Below are 19,637 nucleotides of genomic sequence, written 5' to 3'. Positions count from 1 at the left end.
TCTCTCTAGTCACAGGGCCTATAGCCTAGCGCACCTTAAATACTTTTTGGAACTGGTTGGACGAGGGTCATGAAGAGAATAATACAAGTCATTTTTAGCTGTCCAGTTTCGTCTGGTCGACTTGTTTGTGCACATGCATGTGTATGTCTGTGACCATTTGAATGGCCATGTCAAATGCAGCTCTTGTCTAATAAACAGTATTCCATTTGATCTTCTTTTTCAACTGGCGTTCACATCTGTTACAATATTTTATATCCTAAATGCTATAATTTGTAAGATTAGATGCCCTCAATCATTTAAAACGAAGCCTTTCCTCTTTTAAATAGTGAGCATCTCACCTACCTTGTAATTAGCTTAGCTTCAAATGGCATAACAATTGTCAAAAATTACAGTTCTGTCGTTAAAACACACCAAAACATGGCATACAAATTAGTTGCTTTCGGTGCAAGTTTTTCCCCTTAAACTCCTTGTGCTTCAGAGCAGTTTGGAGCGTGTGTGTGTACCTGTGAGTCACCTGGAAACAGGCAGACTATAATCACTCCCCTAACTGCAGCCTGCACAGCCATGCGGAAGGCGCCATTCTCACAGGCACTACAGATGGTGGTGTGTGTGTGTGTGTGTGTGTGTGCACTTGCGCGTCCGTGTGTGTGCGTCCCGTGGAAAGTATGGAGACATACCCAAGAGCAGATTTTTTGCAAATTCATTTTTTTGTTGTTGTGGTAAATCACTAGTAACAGAAATATTAAATGATATGATTGTTCGACTGACGGCCGATACTTCTCTGAACCATCACCAGCACGGTAGGGTGTAACGTGTTAGGGTTTCTCTTGTGTGTATCACTCCATACTCGCTGTGTGCGGAAGTGTGTCTCCTCATCAACACACCATTCAGTTAAAGAAAGTTTAATGTTCTGTCCCTGGTGAGTCAAATAGTGTTAAATGGTTTGCTTCCATTTCACAGTAGTTTTCTGAGTTTTTTTTAAATGTCCGATTGTGAGAACATTAATCTGCATGAATAAAATGTTCAGAACAAACTAGTCCTTTGGGTGCTCAATGTTCAAAGAAGTAATGCATATTTGAAATCATAAGCTTCTAAACCCTATTTTATAATACCCCTTTAGTTGTATACAAAGGATGTGCAATTATAGATTTAAAGAGTCTTAACAACAAGGAAATGGGAAAGTTCTAACTTCAAGGAGACACACACATTACACACATGTAGACGACTGCAATTTGGTGTGGTGAGCCGGGAATTGAACTTTAAACGCTTTCATCAATCAAGGCATTTGTTTTGTTTGGGTCTAGTACATTATTGATGGCCTTTGTGCCATAAATGATAGTATGTGAAGCTAAGGCAGAATCCCAGTGAGATCAATCAGCTAACCATAAGACAATAAATGCAAGAAAATCTAGGTTCTCCACACCCAATCAGGAGCGAGCACATCCGACCGACTCAACTCTTCCATGAGATAATTACCATCAAATTGTAGCTTGTTCCCTCTTGGTCCACCCAAACTCTTAGCTGGTTTTCATAGCCAGTGTTTTAAGACAAGCAGCATATCAAAATAAGCAAATGACTCAAAGGCTTTGGGCTGCACAGTCCATTACACCCTACCTTTGTCCAAACACAGTAATTGCTTTGAAAATGCTTATTGGGAATTCATGTTTTCACGTCCGATGTGGGGAATTTGTGTCTGATTTTGTTGACAACATGAAGCCGCGGGTGTGTCTCCGTCCTCGCTCTCTGGACTTGCGGGTTCAGTTTGATAAACCGTGCCACCATGCACACTCTGGATAGGATTCTCGCAAAACAAGAACACAGTCGATTCCTTCATGAGTTGAAGATTGGAAAGAGAGGACCAAGAGCCACCAAGCACACAGTGGAGTCCGATACACACACACACACACACAATGTACTTTGTTCAGTGTGATGAGTGGTACTGTAAATCAAATAAAAATGGAGTCCCTCTACAGAGTGTTTATTCACTATGGTCCATCTAGCAAATTGCCTTTTGGGAGTGGTGGAAGTTAATCTTTATAGCAGGGGAATTCATCCCAAAGCATGTATGTCACTGTGTGCCCCAAATTACCCAGAACGTGTTCTTCCCAGTAACATTTCTCCTGCACTTAGGGAAAGAAGTCTTCTCTGCACCTCTTTCACTCTTATTTGAGTCCCTAAGCTATACTTAAACAGGCTGTCTTGATGTTAACCTTTAGTCCCCTTTTATTTTGACAGTTTCCAAATGGAAAATGGGATCTTGAGACTCCTACTGTCCCTTTAAGTCTTAAAAACCCATGCAGTGAGAGAGGTTGTTGGGTCTGTCTGTTAAGAGTGTAGTTATTTCGCTTTGCTGGCTCCTTTAAAACCTGTCTCCAAACTTGTGATTACTCGAGACACCACTCAAGATCCCAGCCTCCGGGAGAACACAATGGGGTCTCAGACAAGATCCAGCCAGGCTATAAACCCCCCCTCCTAAAGCTTTGACAGCTCAGATTGGGGGTTGTCACATGAACAGTTGGCTGCCAACGAGGACATGATGTTGGACGCCGGGCCGCCGACACAGGGCCTCTCATTCAGCAGTCGCTACGTTTGTAGTCGCATCATTCTGTCTTGACGGTGCACAGGTATAAAACACTGTGTCAATGTTGACCCCCCCCAAAAAAGGCCTTTCAAGGGGAACTGAGGTTAAGCATGTGATGGGGGAGAGGCGCCTCCGATCCTGTCTCACACCCCATGTCTTCTCAGCCTTTCGAATCCATACTTCATTACTAGGAAGGGGTTTTTCGACAATGAGCGCATAAGGTGTGATGTTTTAAAAGAGGGGGATGATTACTTTTAGCACGCGCCGGCCTCTGGGTTCCGGGTTCCGGGAAACAGACATCAGGCAGCAGCTCTAATTGCTGTCTAGGGTGATCAATGGGGCGGAAGACCAGGGGGCCTGAGCTCAAAGCAGCTTGGCTGTCCACCGGCCCTCACGCCTCACACAGGGACACTGACACTCTGACCTTTGGCTGGACGCCGGGGGCTACCTGGGGCTGTCAGCGACCACTCCCCACGAGGCTGTCCTTTCATGGGTCTGTCTGTCTGTGTGTGTCTTCGAGTATGTGTTTTTGTGTGTGTGTGTGTGTGTGTGTTCAGACTGAAATTGTCCGGCTCCACACAGACAGACCCCTGCTGTGCTTAGCATGTGTCTGGCTTTGCCACTCATGCAGGGTTCGGAGGGAAGGCTCTGAGTGGGATGCAAGGGCAGTGGGGACAGCAGAGGCCGGCACTAATAGGGACTCACCCAAGGTCTAGGAACTAGACAGATTACACCGTGGCAAATTACAGTGACTACTCTCTGTCATTGTGCTGCCTGCCCCCCCACCCCACTGCCAACCACTGACTTTGAGACTTGACTGTCCTGAACCGTTGTGGCATGGAGTCGTAGCAGCGCACATTGTTAAGGGTAAGAGAGCATCAGTGCTGCAGTTTGTGTATCTTGGAAGTAATCTTGAAGTAATCATGGATGCCTGATTGTTTTCACTGCACCGCCTCACTCATCTCTTTCTCTGTCTCGTCTCTCTCTCGCTCTCTCTCACTCTCTCTGTCACCGCTGAATAGCATTTCTGAATAATGAACTTCTCTCTGGATATTAAAAAATGTAATTATGCTCATTACCTATAAATTATAAATATTTTTCCACTGCCCCACCTTTTTCCCCAACGGAATGATGCACAGAGACACATACTGCAATCATAAACATGACCTGCTGCGGAGGAAACTGGGAGAGGCAGGGCCACCTAATTGATTTGCATGTGTTTGGAGAGCCCATGCTGTGATACACACTGATTCGTGAAGAGCCAAATGATGCCAGGCCAGTAGTGAGAGGTGAGGAGAGGATGGAGGGAGAAGAGGAAGGGGAGCAGACAGGTGGGCTCTTGACACTGCTCTCATACTGAGTGCCGAGCCTTTACAGGTACCTGATCATGAAGCACTGGTGTGTGTGTGTGTGTGTGTGTGTGTGTGTGTGTGTGTGTGTGTGTGTGTGTGTGTGTGTGTGTGTGTGTGTGTGCGTGCGTGCGTGCGTGCGTGCATGCATGCGAGTGCTCAAACGTGCGCCTTTTAAAGGGAAAGAACGAGAGGGCTCCCAATTAGCCAGTACTCGACCTTGAGTTAAGTGAGCTCGGGTCTGAGCGAAACTTTGATGTTGCAACAAGCCTTTGATGTGTCGACACACGGTGTGTATCTGTGTGAACAAGAAATATTGATGAAATTAAGCTACTGACCCTAATACGATCTGTTAAACAAAAAAGTGTCCAGCCCTAACACACGTCACGTACAGCCCTTTTCTGAATTTTGGATGTCGCGCGATCCTGATTTCCCCAGCCCTCAAGCGCTTCTGATGTGCAGCGAGTATATTGTGTACAACCCGAGACAGGTGATGCCGTATAACCCGCTACTGTCGTTTTCCGCCATATCGCAGCTTGACAGGTATGCTATGCGTGTTTCGGGAGAGCTTCAAACATTCAGTCACCTGACAAATCCTGCTCTGTCTGTGTCTCTGAGACAGAGTCTAATCACAGCGGGCGCCACACACCTCAGAAAGGTAGCAATTTTCCATCATTACCGTTAAGTCCTGCTTAAAAGAGCCGGATTCCACAGGCCTAATTACAAGGTGTTAATAATAACAATGTAATGACAGTCATTTTCAAGCCTGCCTAAAACCATAATCCTTCTCCAAGTGCCTCTCGCAACGGAGTGTATAGGGTATAAGTCTATGGGGAGATCTGAAGTTTTAAACCGCCATAATTCTTATTGATTACAATTGTGATTAGTCCTCTCTCTCAAGTGGTGTGTGTGTGTCAGGTCATACAAGTTTCTACATGAATCAGGTGCAGAGTCAGGCACCAGAATTGCTGTGTGTGTGTGTAGGTGTGTGTGTGTGTGTGTTTGTGTGTGTGTGTGTGTGTGTGTGTGTGTCAATAAGGAACCAAGACAACAGATCCTCAGATGTCACCCTGAAGTGCTTTCATCAGTAGTGTCATCGATGCCCAAAGACAGTCTCTCACTGCCAGACCAGACCAATCAATCAGCCTAATAGCACAGGCACATAGGAGACAGACGGGCAGGGAATTTGCAACACACTCAAAGACTCTACAATCAGCATTCCACTGACAGAGAACATACTGTCCTTTGTCTTCTGTTACAAGGCTTTCCGTCTAAATGTTACATTTTAGATGAGGTTTGTCATTCATTGGATGAAACACATTTCCTTTTTCAATTGAATAAACTATTTATCATAGACCCATGGAAGCAGTTAGACATATTTGTGATTTTATGACTTGGGGTACAGCGCACATTTGAATGAAAAATATTTTTAAAACCTTAGAGGTTGAAATGTCTTTCAGCACATTTTCATCTCCTCGCACAATTAGCGGTAAATTAGGCAGCTGTTTACCTGACCTCGAATTTATACGGCTGCGCGGTCCCACATAGGGTCCCACAGGGCTCCTTAACCTCAGGACCCCGCCCCATGAGTCCCGAACCACACTAGCCAATCAAGACGGTTCTCTGAGGCAAAGGTTTTGGCACACTTGTGATTGGCCAAAAGTTACAATACTAAGCAAAAGTTCTATCCTTGCTTGTTTTACAGTTTGAAAGGCTGTTCGCTCTCTGCAGACATAATTTAAGAGATGCATCTACTTCTACAAATCTGACCATTTTAGTTTGTTTTTAAAGAGTAGTTTATACACATTTAGAGTCATGGGTTCACCTCTAAATGCGAAAGGTGCGTTTGCGGCTGATGAGGATGTACAAACTAAACTACCGCAGCAGAACGAGCGCATTGCTCAGGTGTCACCTCTTCCTTTCAGCGTGGAAGCTCTGATGTCAGACTCAAGGCCGCAGAAAGAAGTCGTGAGACAACAGGGTGTAAAAATCCCATCTGAAGGAAACTATTCTTCTAACTCCAGAGAGTCGTATAGTCTACAAGAGTCGCACAGTCCGACTTCTCCAGTCAAATCAGAGACAGTATTTGGGGATTGTGCGTCTTGGATGTCACGGGTGAAGCTGTCACAACCATCCCGTAAGTATCTATAAGTTTAGATTTTCATGGTAGATAACTCGCTTTTATCTATAAGAAGCGTTCAGATGTTTCGTCGTTTTTTACGCAACAGAAAATTATGGCATATATAATAGTTTTTTGTTGGATTAAATGATTTCGTTTGACGAATGCGAAATTGTTCTGCGGAAGGAGTTGACATGATCATTTCTCATAATGCATTTATTCTATTCAGTCCAATGATACATTTTAAAATAACCACAAGCTGTTGAAAGTCTAGCTTAGCGTTTTCAGTCTCTTTGTTGATGTGTTGGTTCTTCTGGACTGTGCGCAGGTCAGCTCAGCCCCACGCCGTGTCCCCTGAGGAAACACAAGACCAACCGCAAGCCCCGCACCCCCTTCACCACCTCTCAGCTTCTTGCCCTGGAGAGAAAGTTCCGGCAGAAGCAGTACCTGTCCATCGCAGAGCGTGCCGAGTTCTCTTCCTCGCTGTCCCTCTCTGAGACCCAGGTGAAGATCTGGTTCCAGAATCGCCGGGCCAAAGCTAAGCGACTGCAAGAAGCAGAGGTAGAGAAACTCAAAATGGCTGCAGGCGTTGGAACCAAACCTATGTTACATCCGGCTGGGTTTTCCCCCCTACCCTTCCCTCTTAGTGTAAGTCTTCAGGCCGGTGCCCCTTCTCTATATGGACCAGTGTACCCCTACACCCGCAGCCCACTGCTACCTGCAGCACACCTGGGGCTGTACGCCTCACCTGTAGGCTACGGCCTCTTCCACCTGGCCTGAGAGGACACTATTGACTGTGTGTGTGCGTGAGAGTTTGTGAGTGAGAGTTTGAGTATGTGTGTGTCAGTGTGTGTGTGCATGCATGTAGTAGATTGGGTAGCATTGATGCACCTTACTGAAATCCAATCACACATTGTTTTCAGCTGTTTCCTGAATGAATGGGCTAGCGTGGAAACCCTAGAAGAAAAGTTTCTTTTTTAAACTTTGTGCACAGTTACAACCCAGGACATTCATTGCAGAATACCTCGGGGTCCTCAACAAAGTCTAGTGCATTCTAAACACTAATTTAATTTGAGAGGGATATTGATTTCTCTCTGTATCCAATTAATAAAATAAAATACAAGATTTGTTTTATGATATATTTGATTGATTTTCAGCTTTTTCACAGTGTGTACAATGTAAGGTGCTCTGAGCGGAATTTAAGGTCAATACATGCTAAGCCTAAGATCTATTATTAGATTTTTGTAAAATGTTTTATACATTGAAATGAACAGGGTTCATAGATCTGTATCTGGAAACATTTGAGTAGATTGTGGACCTGGATTGAATGATGAAAAGAGGAGTCTTTTCATTTATATTTCGCATCAATCTTAATTACATGCTCACATATTGGTGTATACTTGCAAATTCCATATAGAGCAATATATTTTTTAAATAAATGTAATTTATTATATTTTGTGATATAGTATGTATCTGCCTTTGTTGAGTGTAAATATTTGATTTGCTTTCACTTAACAATTAAATGCCAATTTATATCTGAACTTCTGATCAGATTTGTGCATTTCCTGCTTTTCAACAGAAAAGTATCAAGGTACTTTTGATCTGAAAGAGTCCATTTAGATACAGTAGAAGTTTAGCAAATGTCAAGAAGTTACAGTATATACAATGCTTTTTGATGCTGAAAAAGTACTAATTGAGAGTTTTGGACAAAAGTTTTTCAACTTTTTGCATTTGACAAATTGTAAAAAATAAAATAAAATAAAAAATAAACATGCAGAGATTTAAAGTGTAGTCACATATTATCCACTAGAATAATTCAGTTTGATAATTTAATAACTGTAATTCTATTTAGATTGTCTTTGCTCCCAGTTCAGCAGTAATCCATGGAGAGGGTGGACTCTGTGGCTCTGACTTTCATGCCGGAGGTCTTAACAAAAATTAATTAAACGCTGTCATTACGTGACGAACCATAACATATTAGTCAATCTGCTGAGCTATTTAGCCCCCTAAACCCCTGCTGAAGTGATTAAAAATGAAAGAATGTGTGAAAGCCAGGGGTTTTACCATTTTGACTACAGCTTAACTTACTACATTGAGAACATTAAGGAGTTTGGTGGCAAAATTCATGCATAACAGGAGCAAAATGAAATTACTTAGCTGTTTACAGTTGTTGGGCAGACTCAAAATACTCTTGTGTTGGACCCATGTACCAGGGGTTCTGCCCAAGGCCCAGTTCTGGGGACATCAAGGTTAGTCTGGTTCTAAGTCTGATTACTGCAGGGTGGCCCAAAGAGGAGGCGTTGTAATGGATATTTACACAGACAGATTTACTTGAAGGGAAACACTTAAATTTACGCAGAAAATTGTACATTTTCCGCAAATAACACGTCTCACAGTCTCTTAATTGTTAGCGTATGTTTTCATCCTGGTGGATGTCAGCAGAGACTTAGTTTTGTGTTCTGAGCCGCGCTCATTGCACTTAAGACCTTTAATGAACTCTCACACGCAAATCAGAAACACACATGAGCATGGCACATTTGCATGTACGCACAAACATCTCTCTCTCTCCATCTCCCTTTACTCGTGAAAGTAGTTACTCTGCTGGATTCCAGACTGTATGTTGACCAAACCCAAGCCAGGCTTAAATTGTGCTTATCCCTCTGATTCAGACTCCGGAACTGTGTGAAATTATATGTGTTTGTACTTAAACATAATTAACTTGGTACATTATATGAGTTGGCTTAACCTACCCCCCACCACCACCACCAACCCTCTCTCTCTCTCTCTCTCTCTCTCTCTCTCTCTCTCTCTCTCTCTCTCTCTCTCTCTCTCTCTCTCTCTGCCTCTCTCTCTCTCTCTCTCTCTATCTCTATCTCTCTCTCTCTCTGTCTCTCTCTCTGCCTCTCTCTCTCTCTATCTCTCTGTCTCTCTCTCTGCCCCTCTCTCTCTCTCTCTCTCTCTCTCTCTCTCTATCTCTGTCTCTCTCTCTCTCTCTCTCTCTCTGCCTCTCTCTCTCCCTCTCTGTCTAAGCCAGTCAGAAGCCATTGGCAGCGTAGATCTAAACCTTGTGGAGCCTCGTTACCATTAGCACATATTTCACAGTCCATTTCCTTGCCTTCATTTTGAAATGAAACCCAGCATTAGAGCGATAGCGTGTTCTTTTGATGGCTTAGATTGCCCCGGCACCCAGTGGATAAGTAAGAAGTCTGCGAGAGCTGAAACTTAAGTTGAGGTGCCCCACACATTCTCCCAGAGTCGTTTGACTAACCTTTTGCTGGGCTCCTCTGTCCCTAGCCTATTAGGAGACAGACAGAAAGAGACTAAACCACTATGACCACACATATATTGTCATATTCAGAGCACAGCTTTGGAAAACAAAGTGGTCAGTCACAACGTCCATGACTTCAGCTCAGCCATGGCAACCTCTCAGATCAATATAAATATGCATGCTGTATCCTGCCAGTAGTATCTTATCTGCTTCCCTTGTGTGTTGTTGCAATGCCACACACAACACACTAGGTGGAGTACTGGGCTATTTGGTTCCCAAGCAGATCTCATCACATTTTTTGTTTTCTTATCAGAAGGAACGAACAAGAGAGGAACACTAAAGACACGCCTGTCAATCTGAGATGTGTCTGGAGTATGTCGTGTGTGTGTATGACTACTCTTAAACACCCAAAGTATGCAGAGAGAGAGCTCATCCTCCTAAGCGCCCCCGTCAATCAACAGCGGAGGGCAGGGGAGCGTGCAGTTTGTTGTGTGCTCGGCGTCACCCTACCGCTCCAACCGTTAGGGGGCAGCAGTGAGCAGACAGGGCCTAATCAGATCCCTGCACAGCTTGCCAAGAGAGCTGTTAAGGCTCCTTACTCATGCACCACTGATCTCAGCATCAATTAGAGACTACACACTACATAGAACGGTACTGTGCTGGCCAGGAGAGTCCAAACGTGTTGGAGTCAGGCGACCTCCGTCTCTCTCTCCTCACCTCACAGCTTCCTTCGTCACTGCGTCAAACGCCCCGTAAAAACACTGTCGAACGCTAATGAGATCAAGCGGAGCACTGCACCAAGCCAAAACGTCGAGCTGAATCGAATTCAGTCGCCTCTCCGTCTAGGCATACAAACAAATATGTTTGCAATAATTTGTGTGAGGTATATGACTGGCAGAAATGCACCAATGCCATTTTGGCAAGGCTGAAATGTCAGTCTGACACCACTTCAGTGTGTGTGGTCTAATTCCGATGCATTAGTAACACTTATGTCCCGATCTAGCACCTTGCGCAAATGACTTAGTCAACGACGCAAGTGTCATTCCTAGCAGGGGCGGATCTACAGATTTTCCTTCGGGGTGGCAATGGGGTGGCAGAAGGAAGTTGTTGGGTGGCCTCCTGGAGGCGAATCAAATCCAAAGTAGGAGGGTACAGTACTCCCTATGGTAAATTATTAAGCTAGAACATTGTAGTTTAAATTAAACAGTAACATTAATATGTTTCTATGTGTGTGAACTTGATTTGTAACAACTGTGGCATTTTCCTCCCATGACTGTTTAACCAAAGCTAATTTGGTTAGGTTTCTTCTCCCATGCCCATCAGAATCAGAATTCAGTTTATTTGTTATGTAGCCTATGTTACACAAATACGCGATTTACTGTGGCAGGAAGGTGCAAACAATAAACATGTACGGGTATAAATTAAGTCCAAAAGTATATTAGTTAAACTAATTCTAATTCTAGAAAAGTACATTAGTTAAACACGCCGCTGGCGTGCGCCTGGCAAATCCGCCGTTATAATAGCAATTTGCCATGGAACAAGCGCTGCTCTTAAAGGGAATGTGAGATGATGCTCTGATTGGTTTATTGCACGTTACGCCCAAACCACAATAATTAGTAATGTAGCTACTGGGAGTCAGGTGGCTGAGCGGTTAGGGAATCGGGCTAGTAATCAGAAGGTTTCCGGCTCGATTCCCTGCCAAATGACTTTGTGTCTTTGGGCAAGGCACTTCACCCTAATTGCCTTGGGGGAATGTCCCTGTACTTACTGTACGTCACTCTGGATAAAAGCGTCTGCTAAATGTAATGTACTTCAGACCAACCCTTTTTAGATTTGCGCCAGGCGCAAAGTCATTTATCCCGCTGGCAAAATAACAACCAAGCTGAAGTCACGCCCACAAAGTTACTTGCGCTTTGCGTTTTGATACTTGCGTTTCAGATCGTCAAAATAGGGCCCTTAGTGACACAACAACTTTCCATCGTGAAGACCTCCTAAACCATGTATTACAAACTCATTATAAACTAATGGTTTGTAAGTGGCTGTGAGTGGTGGGTATACACAAAGCTGCGGCTGGCATCTCAGATTCAGTCTGACAACTGATCTGGCTTGAGGGACCCCATCTGAACATCACAACCATGACACATGGTTTAGAACTACAGAAAGCTTTCTGATTCTCGCTCGCTCTCTCTGTCTCTCTCTCTCTTTGGCTCTCTCTGTCACACAAACACACACACACACACACTTGAAACACAACCCTCACAGGGGTATCAGTATTTTTGTACTATGAAACGTGACATAAAAGGAAATAGTCAGGTTTACTTTTCCAGCCCTACCTACTCTCCAAGGGCCAGTCAGACAGTGCAGGAAGACACTGTTGTTTTAAGTGCTATCATTAGAAGAGGGGCTTTGATCTGCTCTTCAAAGCTGTCGAACAGGTGTGTTTCACTGAACAATCCCATCTTTATCCTCCAGCGAGAGATTTGGATCCAGACTCTCACCTGCTGCTGTTACTCCAGTCTTGTTTCGCTCTAATGGTGCCGTTTCGAGTGAATAACCCTCCAATCCTTCAACACACTGCCCAGTGTTACATTAGAAATAGTGCCCTTTTACAGTATGCATCCGTGCTGACACATTTGACTGTGTCACAGAGGGAATGTATGGGATCCATACTAAATCAAGGCTGGCAGTTTGAGGCGACGATCGAGCGTCACAGCAGTTGTCTGACGTGACCCAGAGAGAGGGAGTCACATGACAAAGTCACCGACACTTTGTCACACGTTCCTTTCAGCCATGTCAGTCTTGTTTGAGAATGTTAGATTGGATCTCGTCGGACTTGTTAACCAGGCCTGCCAAGGGCTGAGGAAGTCTCTTTTATCTCTCTACCATCTCTCTATGTTCTCTGTCTCTATCGCTCTTCCATATCTCATCCATCTTTCTCTTCTATCTCTATTCCATCACTCTGCGTTCTCTCTATTTCTCTTTCCTCCCCTTCCATACACACATCCCTTCTATCTCCATCTCTCTCTCCCTTCTATCTCTCACTCTTGTCTGTGACGGGGACACTGCTCCGCTCAATGGCCTCTCGCCTCTAAAGGGCCCCCTCCCCCTCTGTCTCCCCCGGCGACCAACGTTCACATGTGAATGTCCTTCCTCTCCTCCGCATCATCGTGGAGGACGGCTGCGAGATCCTCGCCGGGAGGTTGCAATCGTTTATAAAAAATTCACGGACCTAAGAATAAACCAACAGTAAACGCACGTGAGTACGTGCGCAGCTCTCCGACAGCAACGGCGAAAAGGACGCGGGCAGTCTGAGAACTGATGCAGACCAAGACGCAAAAGCTTTTTGTCTTTGGGTGTAGGTGGGATGAAGGTGTAGATGAAGAGTCCGGCTCTAAGGAGGCGCGGCGGGAGGGGAGGGGGGGGGGCTGGCAGAGCATCAGAGCGTCGGAAACTCACAGACCTAACCGCCCCCCCCCCATCCCAACCCCCGCACACTCGCACGAACACACACACCCACAATCTCCCTCTCTACGTTTCTTGTCTCCCGTGGATTTTTCATCATGTTCCAAAGGGTCATAAAACACAAACAGTATCCCCCCCCCCCCCATGATGACAGGTCCTCTGTGCTGGTAGTCGACCCTGTCCTGTTTTTCTCTGGCACCGCGCGTGCACAGAGACTCTCTTTCAGCTCTAGCCTTGTCTTGAACCTGCGAAACCTGACAGAGCATGAAATGAAATCACGTGACCTCTTTATGGCTCAGGGTGGCCTCGGTCTTGCATGTAAAAGCAAACATACAGGGAAATCAAAAAATACTAATGCGTGACCCTTTTCGTACGACTGTATGCGCGTGTGTGTGTGAACATAGGTGTGAGGGCAGGCGAATGGGTTACCTTAAAGATGAAGGACCCTGTTTGCTTAGTTAGAAGATCTCAGCTGGAGGGGACATGTCAACGTCAAGTGAATTTGCGTCATGCGGGTCCACACGTTGACCTGTAGGGGGCGTCTCTCTCGGCAGAGTCGTCTGCTCGCGTCCGCAGCTTCCGCTGTTGTCTCCTGAGATCCTGTGACTTATCGATCTCCCTCATGGGATTCGTTGTATGGAAGCAGGCCTTGCCTCGTGGTTTCCTTTTGAATATCACGCATGCACACACGCGTACGCACGCACACACACATACACACACACACTATAATACACGCACAGACCACCACCCCCCTTGGCCAGCACCCAAATCCTTACACACACAGATACACACACACAGATACACAGGCCAGAGGAAGAACAAAGGCTTCTGGCATGCCTAGGTGTTGATAAGCAACAGGAGACAGAGTATTAAAGCGCTTGTCAGAAGCAGTAATGAGAAACGATTGCATTTTAATCGAATGCTTTCTAAGTGGCTTAATCACACTTTGTTCACATATTCTGATTCAAAAGATTAGTGGTTGGATGTTTTTCCAAATTAATAGGCCTGCCATATTTAGAGCAATCACAATGCTGGTCGGCAGTCTTTTGTGGGCACACTTCCTGCAATTACACGTCAACAAACGCAAAATTGTGTAAGTGTATGTGCATGTGTGTGTGTGAGTGTGTCTCTGGGTGTAAACGGCTAAGCATATGATTTAGAGAAAGCAGGGTAAGCCTGGGAGTTTATCACACGCTGCATTAGGGATGAATGGGGTCGTCAGATGAACACGGAGCATGAACGCCCTGGATTAACAAGCTGCTGGGTGAACCTCTCCCCTCCTCTCTCTCCACCACCCCCTCACCCCTCACTGTTACGTCTCTGCCTGTGGAACATCAACCCTTACGAGACATAGTGTGAGTGAGTGAGTGTGTGAAAGGATTTTTTTGGTGTGCTGGCCAATGTGTGTGTGTGTTGTGCAGTGTCAGATCTAAGTGATGCAGGATCCTCTGGGAGGTGGGAGTGGGGAATTTGTTTTAACATCCGGGACCCAGTGCACATCGCCTTCCAGCTATATGAGCTCTGTGAGCATGTGTGTGTGTGTGTGTGTGCGCGTGTGTGTGTGTGTGTGTGTGCGTCCCGTGGAAATTCATGGCATCATCACATTCCCTAAGAGGCTTCTGCACGGCCGGACAAATACTGCACCATCACCACAGCCCAAACAGACGCTGTCTGTTCAGTGTGGCAGTGCTCTGATGGACTGTTGAACGAGTCCTCCAAGACTAAGTGTAATTAACAAATGGTTTTGTGTGTGTGTGTGTGTGTGTGTGTGTGTGGTGGTGGTGGGGGGGGTATGGGAAAGTGCAAGGGGGCAGGGTTTGATCAATCATGTGTCTGTCACTAAGCCACGCCTCGCTGCCACTGGCAGAGGGGGTGGGGTTTGGGGCGGGGGCGAAGGGCGAAGGGCAGGGGGGGGGGAGGAGGGGCCCTCTTCCGAGCCAGTGGCAGACTGAGTGTCCCCCGCTTGGCTGATTCCCCATCAGCCCGCTGGATGTAGTTCGGGGGCTGGTGAGTCCGGGGTCTGTTGACGTGATGCGCTGTGTCACATGACTCACATCGCCATTAGATAGAGCCGGCGCCGGAATAACACGTGAGGTAACAGGTCATGACAAGTTAAGACAACACACTAAACACTTGGTCAACTACCACAGCTTTTTAGGGAGGTGTGTGTGGCAAACAAGCTGAGTCATACTATTTTGTCACCAAGATGTAAGTATTGTGACAGCGCCCGTTTATTAGGGCTCTGATCCTACACGGTAGCTCTTTCAGCTTGCATCTCATTGACGCGTCTTCATTTTTTAATCCCTTTTATCTGCTCTCTCCCGATCTGAAACAAGCTGACAGATGCAAGTACATTCTCATTAGACGTCGCTCATGATGTTTTCTCCCTGTTGTTTCTATTCTAATTTAAGGCAAAGAAAAGGAGAGAGGCGAGGAAAGGAGAGGGGGAAATGAGAGGGTGGGGATAGAGGGCAGGAGGAGAGGCGAGGAGTAAGGAGAAGAGGAAAGGGAGAGAGGAGAGGAGTGGGTGGGTGAGAAAGAGAGGAGAGGAAGAGAGGGGAGGATGATGGCGTGGGAGAGACAGCGAAGGCAGACAGTGAAATGTTTACTTCACTGGAGTGGAGCACATCAGGGACTGGTTCAGATATGGTATTGAATCCAAATCCTTGATTCCCACATTCTCTACAGCTGTGGCCCCCATGTGTCCTGTGTTTCCCATCTGAACCCCTGTTCTCCTTCAGAGGGTCACAGGCTCCCACTGAGCTTCTGTCAGGCAGGACTTTCTGCTGGCTCCAGAAATAGCTTCTCGTCTGCCGCCTGCCGCCATGTCTCTCATGGAATCCAGGATTTGCTCGGACACACCAGCATCAACAGCTATGATGAATGTTTGGGCTGTTTCTATTCCCAGTCCATCAAAGCTGCTCCCCTCCCTGTGTCGTACTGGCCCCCACTTTCTCTCTCTCGCCACACCTCTCTCTCGCTCCTTCTCTCTCTTCCTGTCTCTCTCTCTGTCTCCCTACTCTCGCCTTCTGTCCCCTCCAAGGCATACTGGCTGTTTGTTTAGCTTGTCGGAGCGGTGAAACTAGAACTGAGAGAGAGGGAGACAGAGAGAAAAGAAAGGGAGAGAGGAAGAGAGAGAGCAGGAAAGAGAGGGAGTGAGAAAGAGCAGGAGAGAGAGCAGGAGAGAGAGAGCAGGAGAGAGAGCAGGAGAGAGAGCAGGAGAGAGAGCAGGAGAGAGATAGAACAGGAGAGAGAGAGCAGGAGAGAGAGAGATAGAGATGGAGCAGGAGAGAGAGAGAGAGAGAGAGAGAGAGAGAGAGAGAGAGAGAGAAAGAGAGAGAAAGAGAGAGAGAGAGAGAGAGAGAAAGCGGGGGGGGGGGGGGTTCTGAAGCTAAACAGCGTCTCCTGCCGCTCCGGTAGACTCCTGTTCAGAGGCACAGAGCAGAACTGAAAACACGCACGGCTTCTGGCAATTATTCTGTCCTCGTTTAGCATGGCAACCTCAAGTAGCAGACCTCTCTCTCTCTCTGGGATCTGTGGACGGATGCTATGGCCATGTCTGTGTGTGTTCGCCTCAATCCTAACCTGTGCCCTTAATGCCACCTATGTATGTCTACATGTGCAATCTTGAATTGAAAGCCTGGCTGTCAGCTTTCGGGCAACCTCAAGAAAGGACTTTGTTTCCCATAATGCCTTTTTCTCACAGGAACATTCACTGAGAAAATCCAGGGAGGAAGGCCATCTAAAGAAAGGTTGTCTCTAGGAACGAGACTGTTGAACGAGACAATGATGTATTCCAGTTTGTTTTCTGTCTGTGTCAGTCTCTCTGCCTCTCCATCTCTCCCATCTCTCTCCCCCTCTTTTCCACTCACTATCTCTTCCTCTTTTTCAGTCTTTTTCCTGCCTATCTTTCTCTCTCTTTCTCTCTCTCCCCCCTCCCTGTCTACACCAGTGTCAAATTCTCTCTGTGTCTCTCCATCTCTGGGGTTACCATGAGTGACAGCGATGATTCATGCAACAAGGTGGCCACATGTCAGGGCTTCATCCTCCCCAGAGTCAACATAAGCTACAGTGAGTAGCTTCCTGTATCACAGTCACCTTCAGCAGGACTGATCTGTGTTGGCCACTCCCCAGGAGGCTGCTCTTTCCCTCCTCCCTCGTAGAAGGCACACCTTGAGAAGATAGCTCCTAGTTTGATAGCATGCTTCTCTCTTTCTGTCCATCTGTCTGTCTGTCTGTCAGTGGATTTCAGTAGATGGTTTGGCACGGTATACAAGGACAATACAGGAAGTACAGTACAGGTATAAGGGGTGGGCATAATTAATTGACTATCGATTATCGATCATTAAGAATTTTGTCAATGACATTATTTGTTCATCGATAAAAGCTAATGCGTGTTCCGTTGCGTAGTATGAGTATTGAAGGAATGCGATGGATTTCACTATGTGGCAGCAATTGAACATTTTACCAAACAAAGCCGATGTTTGGAAAAAAACGCCACAGGCCTACTCAGTTACCGGCGAGTTTCCATGTATTTCAAAAGTAAACATGAAGAGGTCACGGCGAAGTGTAGCATGAGACCATTTTGACTAAAAAATTACTTTGTTCACTGCCAACACTGCAAAGCTGAGTATAAATACAACTCCTCCACGAATCAAATGATATACCACTTGAAGAACGTATACGACCCTGGTTAGTGGCGGTGCATCCTGCTCTCGGTGTTAGCACGGAGGAGCTGCAATGCACAACGAGCAGAGAAAATTACCCAACGGATCTGCAAGTCCATCAAGGTGGATATGCTACCCTTAAGTATTATTGAGGGCAAAGGTTTTTATGAAGCTTTGTTAATTAGCCGGAAAAAAACGAGGGTCAGTTGTGTTTGAGCACCGGCTTCTAGCTGTCAGCTCCGCTTCTAGGAGTTACAGAAATAGTTGTTCTTCTTGTAATACAGATCTCAATGCGGAAACATGCTGTGTTCTTTCTATTTTCACTGCATTTTAATATAACCTATAAAATAGTGAATTTTAATATAAAAATGTTAATGATTAATCGAAAATCGATCGTTAATTCTTCCGACGATCGATTAAGACAATTTAATCGAATGCCCATCCCTAAGTACAATACAAGATGACTTGGTCATAGGCTACTACTTCTCTTCCTACCCACCCTGTCCTCAGCCCCAACCCTTACCCTAACCTTAGCCTTAGCCCAAACCTCAGCCTCAACCTGGAGAGGTTTAATCACTTCCACTGCTGATGTGAAGGATTAGAACAGACACATCCCTTTTCATCTGAGGCCCAACTGATCACCATTCATCCGTGGGGAGGTGGGGTGGGGACGTAGGGGGCAGGACATTTAGCACTAGCATCATTAGCATCACTTCCACTTTAGACCTGTCACTGCCAGACTGCCCTCCTGTCTAACTGTCCTTCAGATACGCCTGGAGTACATGTGCACGTGACTGGATACGCGTTAATTTATCGGCCCCTCTCTCATTTGCACAACGTTTTGCTATTCATTGTATTCACCGACTTGGCTTTGTGGCGATTTAACGTGCTACAAATGATAATGGTGTCCAACAGGGTTTTTATTCTGCCTCAATGACACGGTTTAATAGGCCAGAGATAAGGCCGATATGAGCAATTATGCGGCCAATACATCACATACGTCTGTATTCTTATGGGGGATGAGGCTGGTCTGGAGTGGGGGGGTTGTATTCAGGTCAAGTCATTAGCATCTGTCATCTTTCAGAACCGAGGTCAACATCTTGGTCATGACTGTCTTATTCACAGCACCACAGATTTCCACGAGTCTCTATCATACAGACGGAGATCTCTTTTCAGACATGGCTGTCTCTCCTTTTTTATTCTCTCTCTTTCTTTCTCTCTCTCTCTCAATCCATATCAAAGCAAGTGTCAGTCAATGCCGTTAAAGACGACAGAATGAGAAAAAAAAGGGGGGAACTGGTGGATGAAACGAGATGAAGGAAGAAGAACGGAAAAAGACACAGAGAGAATACAGAAAATGGGGGGCGAGTGCAGAAGAAAGAAAGAAGGACAGAGAAGGACAGAGCTGAGAGGAAAAGGATAGCAGAACTGAGACTCAGCAGGCAAGTGACAGTGTGAGAAAAGAGAGGGGATGGAAGGATGATACAGAGGGGAGGGGGGGGGGGGCGGTCATGAGGTTTGAGGGAGTGGATTAATGAGGAAGTTGGGGTGACATCCGCTCTGGTCTTTGTGGTAAGTGGGGCCTGTTGCTTTAACCGACATGTGGCACTGCAGTGCATTCCCCCTCCTCGCACAAACACACACCCCTTCTCTCTTGCTCTGTCTCTCACTTTATGTATCTTTCTGTTTCATTCCTCCTCTTCTCTGTCTCCTCTATCCTCCCGCCTCTCCCTCCATCCTCAGGGCAGAGCCACTGGGACACTGCGGCCCATCCTGCTTCACCCCGTCTGATGGAAGCCTGGCAAAGAGGGCAAGCCTGCAGGCAGCTGGGGTCACCATAACAGCAACAGAGATGGAGACAGAGAGCCAGAGAGAGAGAGAGCCAGAGAGAGAGAGACTGAGAGAGAGATAGAGAGAGATTGATAGAGAGAGAGACAGAGCGAGAGATATAGAGAGATTGATAGAGAGAGAGATAGAAAGAGAGATAGAGAGAGAGAGATTGATAGAGAGACAGAGAGAGAGAGAGAGAGATAGAGATTGATAGAGAGAGACAGAGAGAGAGATAGAGAGATTGATAGAGAGAGAGACAGAGAGAGAGATAGAGAGAGATTGATAGAGACAGAGAGAGAGACAGAGAAAGAGACAGAAAGCTACAGGAAAGCCAGACAGAAAAGCCAGAGAGAGCGAGAGC

The 19,637-nt window shown here is 46.1% G+C and overlaps 1 protein-coding gene across 1 annotated transcript; it reads left to right on the top strand.

The window, feature by feature from the left end:
• Positions 1 to 5,745: 5,745 nt before the first annotated feature.
• On the top strand, positions 5,746 to 6,829 carry LOC146302645 (homeobox protein MSX-2-like). The gene is made up of 2 exons (XM_084699124.1): positions 5,746 to 6,067; positions 6,378 to 6,829. Exons 1-2 carry the CDS (start codon positions 5,746 to 5,748, stop codon positions 6,827 to 6,829), a joined length of 774 nt encoding a protein of 257 aa, XP_084555250.1.
• The last annotated feature ends 12,808 nt before the right edge of the window (positions 6,830 to 19,637 follow it).

Source organism: Hypomesus nipponensis, chromosome 1 (genome assembly GCF_054491055.1).
Source record: "Hypomesus nipponensis isolate SF chromosome 1, ASM5449105v1, whole genome shotgun sequence".
Lineage (NCBI taxonomy): Eukaryota > Metazoa > Chordata > Actinopteri > Osmeriformes > Osmeridae > Hypomesus > Hypomesus nipponensis.
The sequence above is the reverse complement of the archived record's forward strand: the minus strand, read 5'-3'. Positions and strand labels throughout refer to the sequence as shown.

What these genes read in the sequence shown, in the direction of transcription:
- LOC146302645 (XM_084699124.1), top strand. Translation starts at nt 5,746, where the DNA reads ATGGGTTCACCTCTAAATGCGAAAGGTGCGTTTGCGGCTGATGAGGAT. An exon ending in GAAGCTGTCACAACCATCCC is followed by an intron (nt 6,068 to 6,377) that starts GTAAGTATCTAT and finishes GACTGTGCGCAG; the next exon opens with GTCAGCTCAGCCCCACGCCG.